General features: G+C 38.9%; 1 protein-coding gene across 6 annotated transcripts in view; it reads right to left on the bottom strand.

Annotated features, from left to right (window-relative positions):
• Positions 1–12,227, bottom strand: part of LOC129000963 (neural-cadherin) — a 477,113-nt gene extending 464,886 nt beyond the window's left edge. For 3 of the 6 annotated variants that reach the window (XM_054428064.1, XM_054428062.1, XM_054428063.1), the window contains exons 1-2: positions 12,090–12,226; positions 4,693–6,026 (exon numbers count right to left, since the gene is read on the bottom strand). In XM_054428064.1, the coding sequence (XP_054284039.1) occupies positions 4,693–5,992 (1,300 nt within the window). In that variant the 5' untranslated portion in view covers positions 5,993–6,026; positions 12,090–12,226. Of the gene's footprint in view, positions 1–4,692; positions 6,027–12,089 lie in introns of all 6 variants that reach the window. The other 3 variants (XM_054428065.1, XM_054428066.1, XM_054428067.1) reach the window with 2 other exon arrangements.
• Between the last annotated feature and the right edge of the window lie 643 nt (positions 12,228–12,870).

The raw sequence follows: 12,870 nt of genomic DNA, 5'->3' as shown, positions 1-12,870 counted from the left end.
GATACAGTATACCAATGATTTGCCTCTGTATAATTCTGCAATCTAACATATCTAATACTTTCATCGTGTACATACAGTACTCGATTTGCATACATTGAACAATCGATGTTTAGTTATCGATAATCGCACGTCGTGTTCAACATATGCAGATGTAACTATGACCTTTGTGTGACCTTTGTGGTGTGTAGTGACGTGGGTATAGACATGTGCAAGAGATTGCTATTTGTTTAAGGCTGGTCTTATCCATGGGTTGCAACGTGGTATGAACCCGGAGATAAACAAATCTCTTTAAATACTTTATAACTGTTTTCACTGAATATAAACATTACGTCATTACGTTATCCGTAATCAATGGCATCTTCGTTAAATTAAAAGGTTATTAGACTAACGTTAACATTTTAGCTTTACGCAACTGTACGTTGTTGCCGTAGCAAATTAAATCACAATTACAACTTTTGCACATTAATTGTGCACATTTTTTTGCGCTTTTTGTTTCAAATACGCACGCTCTATTATGAAGCAAAACGAATTAAAGTACGGGAGTTTGTAAGACAGTACGGTAGCTAGCATTCCCAAGTTCTAATTACAGCACTCATTTTGTCATATATACAGTACTGATACCAAACCAAACCCTATTACACTAAAACAGCAACTTACTGCAAACCATAGTGGATTTAACGTCACATAAGTTATAAATACATAAAACAAAAAGGGATCAAATATAATTTGTACAAAATCAAACTCCGTGAGCGCCTTATTCAACTATGGTCAATTGGATACAGCTAGTCCGCATAGTTGGGGTGTCTACCCTAGTATTCAAATTCAATGGAAAAAGTAAGTCATTGTTTTTTACTTGTTATATTGTAATTACATTGAATTTTAAAACACATATTGCAATGAAGGAGGCTGTACTATCTGTGCAAAACTACAGCAGAAATATATTGTCAAATAATAAACCTTTCACGTCTAAAACTATATTGACAAAAAATTATCGGCTTCCATAACCATGAGACTCGGTCACAGAGCATAGGACTCGGTTAACACTTTTACCATTTAAGCGCAGTTAGATGATGAGCACTATACGTAGATGTTAACAATTTTAATTGGTATTAAAAATCTAAATAAAAGCTGTATACGCACAGGGTGCTCCATTAGTAGAGATGCCCTGTGGACGTGTCGGAGCCATTAATACCATTAACACGGCCAGGTATGGTCAATCCGTTTACAGCCCTGCCATTAGATACACTACGCTATCAAGTGGCAGGACGGCAGGCATTAGATGAAACTGTATCCACGGATATAAAATGATACTTCCGAAATGTATTCTACTTCACCTGGATTTCCGGGATAAGGTTAATCGGGTTTGGCATAAATCTCATTCATATATAGATTAAATTTGAATGTCTGGGTGAAATTTTCGTATGTGTACACTGGCAAACACATTTGTTACTGTAAACAATATCCAGGCATTACTTAATTACTTGATAGTATTAGTAATTCTTGGCAAGTAATATTCAATGGTAAGGCATATATTGACAAACAAATTGTTCTGTACGTGGTATATTCAAAACTATCCTCAATTTGGTGCAAAGTATCATGTAATGTGTTTCGCAATTCGCAAATGGAAGGGTTGGGAGGGTCGAGATGAGCCGAGCACCTGACTCAGTCATTATATCTACAGGGGCTGTTTTAATTAGGCCCGATGTATGTGTGTGTGTGTAGTGGTGTATGTGTCTGTGTGAGTGTGAGTGTGATTACGCATCTATCATGCATGATGAGACTCTTGAGCCTATTGTCGCATTGTCTTACTCAATACGACGTCGTCGCCCTAGCACTTACTACAATACAATGATACGACAATACTACAATACTACAATACTACTACAACGTCAAATGTCGACACTATGCAGGGTGTGTTTGTAATTTGAATTGTTTTCCTTCAATTCACTTTTAGAGGTATTTTTCATAATGCTATGTGATGGTGAGATAGAAGCGGAATCTCAATTCAACGTTTTCTTAAATATTTTATCATCATTCAAAGATTTTATAAATCAACTTTATACGATTTAAGGGTATGTGGCAACGAGGTAATTTCATAAAGAATGTTCCAATCCAAGACAGGCTTACGTAAGGTTTATAGAGTAAAGAGAAGAAAAAGGTCTTTTGGTTTTAAATAATCCTCTGAAGATTTTTAGAAAACACAATGATAAAAACCATTAATTTTACTGCTTGCACCGATTTTTTCATAAATAATAACCACCGTAGATAAATGTATCACTCCGTTATTTACTTTTAATTCCAACAATTATCTTATAGCTTTAGTGGAGCACGTTCTGCGATACAGAAAGTTGTTCTCTAGAGAAAGATCTGCCCTATTTTCTCCATTGGTGGGGGTGAATTCTGCTCAAGATAAGCTTTGGACCACCCTGCCTGATTAATGTACAGCATATTTCCATCCCTATTTATGAGATGTACCAAGGGAAGAGGGGGTTGTACATTTTAGAGGTGATACTATGTGTACAATCAATAACACTGGCTTACAACATGAAGTAACATAAAGCATTACATATATTTTACTATCTACCTCAATGAAAGAACAGCTGAATGAAGAATCGACCGATGCCGAGGGCAGATAAGAACGAGATGCCAGAACCAACGACAGCTGTTTGGTCGAAACGCGACATTAATCCGGGCCTTTCGTGCTTAAAGGTCAAACTGTAGCGGAATTGGATAAAACTGCAAACTCTTTCGATGAAAATGTTCAGCAATTTTCTACTTCAAGACCATACAGCACAAAGTTTTAATTGGAATGTTTCAATTAAAAGTGAGTCCCGTGATGGATTGGCTTGCAGCTGTGCGAGTTTTGTTAGATTACACCTGTGATTCTTGGCAAAATGTACAATATTACACGGTTTGGAAAGACAAATACAGTTTCTAAAGCACGACGGATTAAATATTTCAATATTTTATTGTTTAGAAAACCATGTTGTACATTGTGGTTAAAAAATGCTTTAACATGGTTGTACTTGACTATTGAAGTTGACACCCCTTTCTCCATGTTAAAGTTTAAAATAGTTTTAAGACAAAAATTTACGTTGTCGAGTACGCCAACCTCTATAGCATAAGGAAAATTGGAAGGATACATTTTTTAAACTTGACCGGTTACAGCGTAATGAACAATTTTATAGGGCTCACCTTTTGGTTCTTGAAAATAAACATTAAGAAATTCAAAAATTGTCCATTTCATTACCGTGTTTTTTTTTTCTTTTAAATAGGGCGCCTATATACCAGTAGTAGGTCAAGTCTCTGATTAATATTTACGATTGAAAATCCAAGACGAGCTTACAACATGCAGACAAGGAATATTGTACACACAGACAAGGGATATTTCTAGGTAACATTATTTACACCTTTGCAGATTGTCTGTTCCAGTACTACCGATTGCTGACACAAACCTAAACCACCACCACTATGACAAGGCGCTGTGGCCCACCCAGACATCAATCAACATTTTTAACCTTTCTAACCCCCCTCCCCCTCACCTGAGAGTTGCCGCTCCTTCAAGTCATTTACCTTACACGAATATGAAACACGGGAGCAACTCAATCTTTGACGATACGATCTTGTCGAGTCTTGCTTTACCTTGGCTTGTTTAATATTTAAATTTCGTATTATCAAAAGAGTAACTTTCTCCAAACTGGGAGATTCTTCGTTACATCAACTTGAAATCTGCATTTCTTGTTTACGTACAAGGATTGCATTGGGATTTATCTATTTTCCAAATTGAGCCTTTGGCTAATACCAAACATGGAAATCATCCAATTTATGTGCATTGATATTTTGTCAAATTATTTTCCTCGGCATGTCTGAGCACAGTTTTATTTGAGGGATATATTATTAGTTTATTTGATATAAAATCCCATTTTTGTGTACCGGGACTGCATTTCTTTAACAAAGTATGATTTATAAAACCTTGAAACTATTAAGTTAACAAGTATAATTCACCCTTCTCAGATGAATTTTAAATTTAACTAGCCTACAGAACACAATCAGCAAATCCTTGAGGAGGGCTCAATCATACGCATTCCCTTCTCAAGTATAGAGAAGGCAATCCAACAAACCCAGGAACAATCTAGTGCAAAAGAAACTTGGTTCTGCCCCAGCAATGTCTCAGGCTGATCTCTAGGCACGAAAACGTGATGGATATGAGCCAGATGTCGAAACACCCGGAAACGTTGTTCCCACCAGGGGCCTGCTGAGAGGCTAGAGGCGCGCCGACCCGCGCGAGGCTATTATTATGGTAGGCTATACAGGCCGGGTTTATGACCGGTAAATTGGTGTAAAGCCATGTAAACAGCAATTTCTCGACACAAACACATGGCGAAAAACATCGAATCGTAAATAAATGTTAAGTGGGGTATGATAGCAGCACTGAGTGAAACTAATGTGTTAATAAAAGAGTTAAATTGTCAACTCATTGAGAATCTCGATAAGTACAGGAATTATCTAGATTACTTGCATCTTGTGTAGTTTCAAGAATATCGTTCACGGTTCATCTGAAGATTGGCAAAAATGCCATCGTACTAAACCATTTTTTTTAATGTCATTACCGTACAGGTAATGAAATGAAAATGATGTGTAGTGTTTTTGTTAGTGTTTATGACTGACATGCAAGATAGCAACACGACTCACCTCCTGACGCAGCATTGGTGATCGTCACCCAGAAGTCGATGGTTTTCTCAGGTCCCAGCTCCTCGTAGTCCCACTTCTTCTTCACCCTAACAGCACCGTTCGGTTCTACGGTCACCCACGGGTTTTCATCTCGAATCTTGAACGTTTCTCTCTCGGTTTCTTTCTCCAGTTGAAACACTATTCTGCCTTCCTGTTCACCGTCGGCCTCCGTGAACTCGATCCTCTTAGTGGGTCTGACTGCGCGGGTCACTCGTCTCTTGGATATCCTGTGGGGAGAGTCTAGGCTCTGCAGGTCCTCGTCGTAGGGGTTCAGTTCCAGCCAGACCTGCGCGGGTGCTTGGGACACTCTGTTGGGCGTTCTCAGGTCGTGGGCCTCCACTGTCAGCTCACACTCGAACCCCTCCTGGGCTGCGGACTCTGGAGGCTCCCCGGCCAGCAGCAGGTCTCCTGTCTGCGGAACTATCACCACCAGGTCGCTGGGCACCGCCAGACGATACGCCACTCTGTCACCGTCCGCGTCCGTCGCCGACACTCTCCCTACAGCGGCGAACCTCTTCCACTCCGTTCCGTTGGCAGCCAGGTTCCTCAGTCCGCTCACACTGAACCTGTAGACCCTCTGACTGAACACCGGACTGTTGTCGTTCTCGTCCTCCACGTTCACTTGCACTTTGGTCACAGCTTTGTCGATATCTTTCCCGTCACTCGCCTGGATAGTGAGCGTGTACGCGGCGATGCTCTCACGGTCGAGAGGTTTCTTCGTCACCAACGTCACTCCACCGACAGAACTGTTCGTATACTCTACGTTTTTCATTGCGAACGCGTTGTCGGTATTTCCCGCGACGATCGTATACTTGATAGGCAGACCGCCCGCGCCGCCGCCCTTCACCGTCAGCACAGGTAGGCCCGTCACCGCGGTGCCCGCCGGCGCGTTCTCCCGCACCGTCACGCCCTCGTACACGTCCTGAGGGAACCTCAGCATGTCCCGTCTGTCCAGCACGTACAGCTGCAACGTGTGCGTCGCCGTCGCGTTGGGCGTCTCTTCCAGGACCACTAGGTTCACAGGTCTGTTCACTAGAGGACTCAAGTCCGCTGTGGTCATCACTAAACCGTCTTCTAACACGGTGAAGAACTGGGAGAAGCCGGTCTCCAGCAGTCTATAGTTGAGCGACTGGTCGCTGCAGAACTTCTTGATGCTGTATCCTGGATGGATGTCGTGAGGTATGACGTCCACAGAGCGACGTGCTGTGGCGGCGGCGGCGGAGGCGCACAGCCCCGCACACAGCCACAACAAGGGCCACATCCTCGCACTGCTAGTGCTGCTGCATCCGTCCACCCTGCAACCACAGACAAGAGTCATTTAGACGCTACATGCATTGATCTTAAGCACAACAACCCCATTATATATTAGGCCTACTGCAAGTATGCAGTAGTAACGCTAGTCCATGAACGCAAGTTACGTGTTTCAATTCCCCCCGAAGGTTCCTTTAAGCATTTACATAAAAGAGTAGAGTCTGGAAAGAAGTGTGTTTGAAATGAACGGTTTCATGAGGTGTCACAAAGCAAGTAAAATACCGGAAAATGTTTTGCACCACCAATGTCGTTGTTACTGCTAAAATTTAAGACCAGCCAACGAATTTCTCCAATTAGCGTAGCTCGAATTATATTACTGTTAAGCGAATACCTAGGCCCTATTTCCTTCTAAGATTTATTAAATCATCGGATAGAAAAATTGGGTCACACAAATGGATGTACTCCGTCTTTCCTTTCGTCAAACCCAATACTGAATTCCATACACAACCCTACACAGCTAAAGCAGAATTTATTGTCACAGATGTTCTCCTTTTAACTTCTCCGTTTCAAAAAACACACATTCTTGTCAAACGGATTATTTTTTGTAGTTTATTTATTTTGTTGCGCTCCGTCGGTGTCGCGCCGACAAAGGCTGGAAGCAGAGTGATATGGCGCGTTCTATGCAGCCACTGGAGCGGGAAGCAGAAGGCAGCGCTGAGAACAGAGTACAGGTGCATCTGAGATGGCAATGCCCTGCGTTTGCGACTATTGGGCTAACACCATTCAATATATAATAAAATCCTCTATAAATTTAAACAATGAAACTATACAAGGCTGCTGGTTAATTATCACGACTTGAAAAACAATTTTCAATTTGCCTAAACTGCTTTACAGAAATCTCAATAAACGAGTTCAGATAAAAAGTATGACTGGTATGTGTTCTTCGCAAAATATTTACTAGGAGTAATAAATTTCATAATATTCATGCACTGCCTAGATTTTTTTAAATTCAATTAGTGGTTGAACGGTATCTAATAGTACGGTAACAATAATTTCATGGAATCAGTATAATCCAACGTTTAAATTCCCATAGATATAGTCATACGTTTTTAAGGTATTTAAGTACGGTACTTCATAAGGTCCGTGTTTGAATAAACAAATAAATTATAAACATGACTTCACATTACATAAATCATTGGGGTGTTCAGAATGAAATGTGTTGATAGTTAAATCTTTAATGCTCGAATTTCAGTGTATTGCAATATATTTTGACTGTAGCAAGCAATATTGTTTAAATTTTTTTTACAATTTAAGGTATACTAGTGGAACCCCGTCGAAATCGACGGTTAATCTTGAGGTTTTATGTAAATTCAGCTAACTGCGTTGGATAGAGTGAAGTCATTAAAATCTTAGTTATATGAAGGGAGGATAAGCAATAATAAGTATGACGATTGTGTTCCCTAAAAAACGTGATTGATGAATTCGTTTAACACAATATTTCCTACATTTCTTTTTATCGGCTTTAGGTTGCCCAAAAGATTTTTTAGGAGTCTTATAATTGTTTGTTCATGAGTTTGTTTCATACCAAAGCCACTTTCACTATATGGGAGAATGAGTTCATATAATTAGTCTCTCATGTTACGGAAAGAGTCAATATTTATTACTAACCACTAATTCCATCTGCTTTAGGAAAATCATTCAGATTGTATCCGGATTTATAAATAAATCTTCATCTTTTTTTGATAAAAATATGTGATTCTCCAGAAAACAGTAACATTCTTACTTCGATTTCAGCAATTTTAAATCCTTCTCTTGCCACATCGACCCATGTATTTAATCATCCTGTTCTTACTTGATAATTCATTAACTTATGGGGTAGTTTTGCCTTGGCCATATAGATCACATAAAGCTGTGCATGTATTTCGTGGATTGGAATGAACCATAATTGTCGGAAATTTTATCACAAATCTTGAACATTTGCGGAACCAAATCCATAACCTAGTCCAGCATTGGTAACAAATTATGCAAATGCGATGAGATGTGATGACACTGTTGTTTCCGAATGTTTTGTATGTAGTGAGGTTTAGATGCGTTGTTCAACCTAGCTGCATGTGTACATCAAAGTAAAAACTGTGTACACATTTTTTTTAAATACCTGAATTGACATTAGTTCACGTACTTTACCAAAACCATAGACTCCGTAGTTAGTCTATTCCAAAACTTGAACACAGCTCTCATCCTTTAACGTACTCATCTATGACACAATTTTCAACCCGATTATCAAAAACTGTTATACCAATAAATGAATCTCAGGTGTTCTTTCTTGAATTTAAAAATAAATGGTGATTGAAAGTAGGAAAAAAAGGCAAGTGCCAACCTTACAATATGTATAAGCTAACCCGATAAGGAATAGTTATATGTTCCTTTGAAATTGATAAGTCACACTTATTTCATAATTTAAAATTTTCTAAGAGCAATAAAGCATAGATTTTTGAACAAAACATTTCAAATGTATCATATATTCATCATTTTGTTGAAACTATAAAAAACTTGCCATGCAGTGGAGAATCCATTTAAAATAATAAATAATAATGTAAACATTTAATTTTGACAGTTTCGGTAGACCTTTGAATACAATTTTAATATTAACAGCTGGTTCATTAAAAGTAGTGTAAAATTATCCATATGGTCGAAATGTAAACGAAATTGCAGAGTGAACTTTAAAGGCCTCTGGGGCAGAGCCCCAAGGAAATTTACATCGTTTCTCTTTTGAGGGCTCACCTACAGACCAATACCTTTCTTTAGACACCCCTACCAAGTTTCTACGCCCAGCCGTTCTCTCAAATTAGCTGTGACAAAAACCTCGTTTTCCTCCATAAGAATAATATGGGATGGGAATTTAAAGGCCATTGGGGCAGAGCCCCGAGGGAATTCTCCATGTTTCTCTTTTGATGGCTCATCTACAGACTTGGACCTTTCTTTAGACACCTCTACCGAGTTTCTACGCCCAGCCGTTCTCTCAAAATAGCTGTCACAAAGAAAAACCGTTTCAAATTAATATATAGATAACATAATTTACTGTATCATTATAATCTGTTATCAATTATATTCTGACGGTTAATTACTGCTTAGACAATTATTCGGTTTATCAGCTGTTCCATATACGCTCATTCACAGCTGTTCGCGTGACCAGACAGACAGGGACTATTTACAATTCACGTCAACAATCAGATTGTACGTGAATGCGGTAGCGGACGACGCACGGCGGCACGGACAGCTGATCGTACCTGTGTAGAATTATGATGGGAGATCTACTGATAAGACGGTCCATTATAGGCCAGCCTCACACCTACAGGCTACAGGGGGTCATTCCCCGCGAGGCACTAAGTAAGAATTACTACACTGTAGTACAATTGTTGTGGCCGACCTATTAATTGTGATTAACATGTGACATTATTGTTATTTTTGTGTCCGTGAAGAGGGGAGTGCAATAATACTTTGGAACCTTCAAACAAATCTGGATTAAATATTATGATGTGGGTTGATAAACTAACACAATATTGTTTTATCGGATAGCCTACACACAACAAATTATAGTTATTATGATTACTGTAGGACTGTTATGCACTAGATGGTAACAATGAGTGACATGACATATTGGATGGGGTATAACAAATCTAACACCTAATAAACTGTACCGTATACAATAACATTACAAAGATTTTCATTCTCCAGCAAAAGCCTAACTTGGGTAATACAGCTTGAAGCAGTTTCACGTGTTTGACATGTCTGGTTACACCTGGTTGTTTGTGGTGAATTTTGGTAGGAATCGTTGTTTCAACTGTTGAAGAATTAGGACTACAGAAATTTGTACCATTTGAATTTAAAACTAGATATTCTCAAGCAAATTCAATACCAGTAGTTCATTGGAAATTGTGGGAGAACTATACTGTCATATGGCAATTATATTACTGGTACAGTAGTTAATGACGTACAGCCATCAGAAGTCGTATAGAGTGGTTTTGGATGACAAAAAAGGCACAAAGTGTCCCAGTGAACACCGCTTAAGGATGATTGGCATAACGATTACGCAGAAGCTTATTTATAAATTGTGTTATAAAACTTAATCTTCAAATAAATAGGCTACAGATAACATTATTCAAGTTAGAACCGTTCTCCACAAAATGCGACACCATTACTATTTGTGATGCTATTTTCTAAGCAAGAACACTGACAACATTAGTTGGATGGAAAATGTCGATGAAAACCATTGATGGTCGAGATAAAATTCATAGAGCGTTTAGAGCTAGTCTAAATTATTTTTAATCCGTTAAAAAAATATTTATCTTGGAGTTGGCATCTTGGGTGGTAGGCCTAAACAATAATTGGACAACTGAGACAAATCTAAGTTTTCAGACACAGAAGTTATCGAGACATGTTTCAATTGCGGTTAGAAACTAGCATTATTTGTTATGTGATACAGAAAAATTCAACAATTCGGTCAAGAATAGCACATGTTAATAAAATTTCACCAATAAATAGAGCCTTTTTGTTGTTATTCCAATATCATCCAGCCACCTGGGGGCTTTGATACCGTCCAATTCAAGGGCCTAGATCAATAGTTGCGAACATCGGGAGCTCTTGTGTTTCTAACGAAATACTAAACAATATTCTGCATAGGGTAGCATAAATTAGTCGCTGAATTGTTTTTTAGCTTAGGTACTAAAAACGTTAACTTTAGCCAACACTTTGGTGTTGATTGAAAATCCGCCGAGCCGGACTTCCGCCGGAACATGTAATTGCGGCTGTTTGATTGGAGTCACACAAGTTTAGTGATTCTCAAACCTGTTTTTCCTCAGGGGTGTATTCAGAAAGTTTCCGTTGTCTAAACATAACCGGAAATAAAATAGACTATACAACCTACCGTACTTGATGAATGAAACGTAAAGCACCCACCTACATAGGAGACGCTCTGTAACTAGGTCTAGAGGCTATAGAAACTATAGAAAAACTCCGTATTTTCTAAGTTTTAAATGTTCTCAAAAATAAAGACGCCCATGAAAAATATACGGCAAGTGAATAATAATGCCAATGTGATATCCATAAACTTACAGGCGTATTATTAACGACGAGTTTGTTTAAAAATGTGTACAAAAAAAATTGAACCGTAAATTTGACCTTAGTTTATTTGGATATTATAAATTATTGGTGTAGCCAATCAAACACGAGATTTGCCGTTATACGTATTAAAACTTGGTAATGGAATCATTAGACTATCTCGCACAATATAGTATTTTGTTGAATTTGCCTTACTGATCATTTTCGATGATAATTTGTCTTCATTACCGTATTTAAAATACCCAAAATAGTAGGCCTAGGCCTATTAATTATTTTACAAACACATAACCGCATTACTAATGTTATTCATTGGTGGTCCATATAACATTGTGGGCTAACAAGTCAAACAACGTTTTAGCTACCTACCTATAGGGGTGGGGCACCAAATTTGCTTCTTAGTTTCTCAATATCTACGTACGTTAAAACTACGTTTCAAAAGTGAAAGAAATTTGAATTTAGCAAAGTTGTTAAATTGCGTAGACTGTACACGCCATGAAAATAATTTATCGTTCAAATTCAACGAAAAAACAACTGGGGGTGGTAAACTGGGGGAGACTTGAACACCGTGGTTGGGATCGATAACAAGTGCTGCATCCAACGAAAAATGACAAACCATAAATGTACAACTAATTAAAACTAAACATACAGCAACGTGTGGATACTAGTTTTAATAAAAGAAAATGTGTAAGAGTAGTAAAGAAAACCAGCGAGAGAGGTGGTACGCACGCACAGCATAAAATCAATAACCTCCCTTAGCGGGGGCACCAACCTCTGCGAGGTGCCAAAAATGTCGAGCAAATATACATTACGAATATCACCGTAACTGAACAAAGAGGTTTAAACGAGTACGTTGGTAGACAACAGCAACTGAAAATAAACACTCGGGCTTTCTGCTAGAGAACGGGATGTAAACAAATGAGAAATGAATGACTGCTAGAACAGGGGCGGGTTTTGGGTTATCCCGATAAATACTCGAGTACACAACTCACCGGGTAGGCAGGGTGTATTCCTGTACTCAAGATACACTACACATCAACACAGGGAAACACAGCACACGAACGAACGACACGATACACTCACACGGTCGAACCCTCGCGAACACTAACACAAAACACGACGCTCGCCGCAAAGTTCCGTTCCAGTGATGAGCAGCGGCACTCGGCAGCCGACGGCGATCCTTCCGCCGCCACCGCACGAGAAAAATAGTTCCACACTAATTCGCTGTTTATCAGCGTACTATGAGGCCTGCTGACCCGAAACGAAACTTAACCTATAGTTCTCTACTTTATGGTTCAGTCAATTTCAATAAACGAGATTCATCCATTCATTTTTCACGAGATTTTCCTCTTCATAATACTACTGGCAGACCATTCTAGGTGTAGTAGCTGTCATAATTTTCATACGCGTTTCCCGCCGTTCTCGTGAGTTTGAATTGATTGTCGTCTGCACTCTGTGCATGTAGCTGTAATATCTTTAAGTATGTTGGAGTTGGAAACATTTATTTTTTTACCATCTGTTCAAAATGTTTGTAGAGGCATATTAAGTAGGGATACAGTATATATTTATTCAACATAATAGAGCATGAAAATACAAAAATGAACACGTCGATAAACTCTTTATATATTGGATCTGATTACTCAGGATTTCATCGAAAGAGTTGTTTTTGGTCTAGTCATTCGTCATTGCAACTACACGGGACCGTTTTCGTAAAGAATATGTGAAATAAAGCTTGAACTGAAATTCTTAATTTGTGGCCTGGACGATACAGGA

Source organism: Macrosteles quadrilineatus, unplaced genomic scaffold (genome assembly GCF_028750875.1).
Source record: "Macrosteles quadrilineatus isolate MER2022 unplaced genomic scaffold, UCM_ALF_1.0 Scaffold_8__2_contigs__length_117827958, whole genome shotgun sequence".
In the NCBI taxonomy this organism is placed as follows: Eukaryota; Metazoa; Arthropoda; class Insecta; order Hemiptera; family Cicadellidae; genus Macrosteles; species Macrosteles quadrilineatus.
Note: the sequence above shows the minus strand (reverse complement) of the source record. Positions and strands in the feature narration are given on the sequence as shown.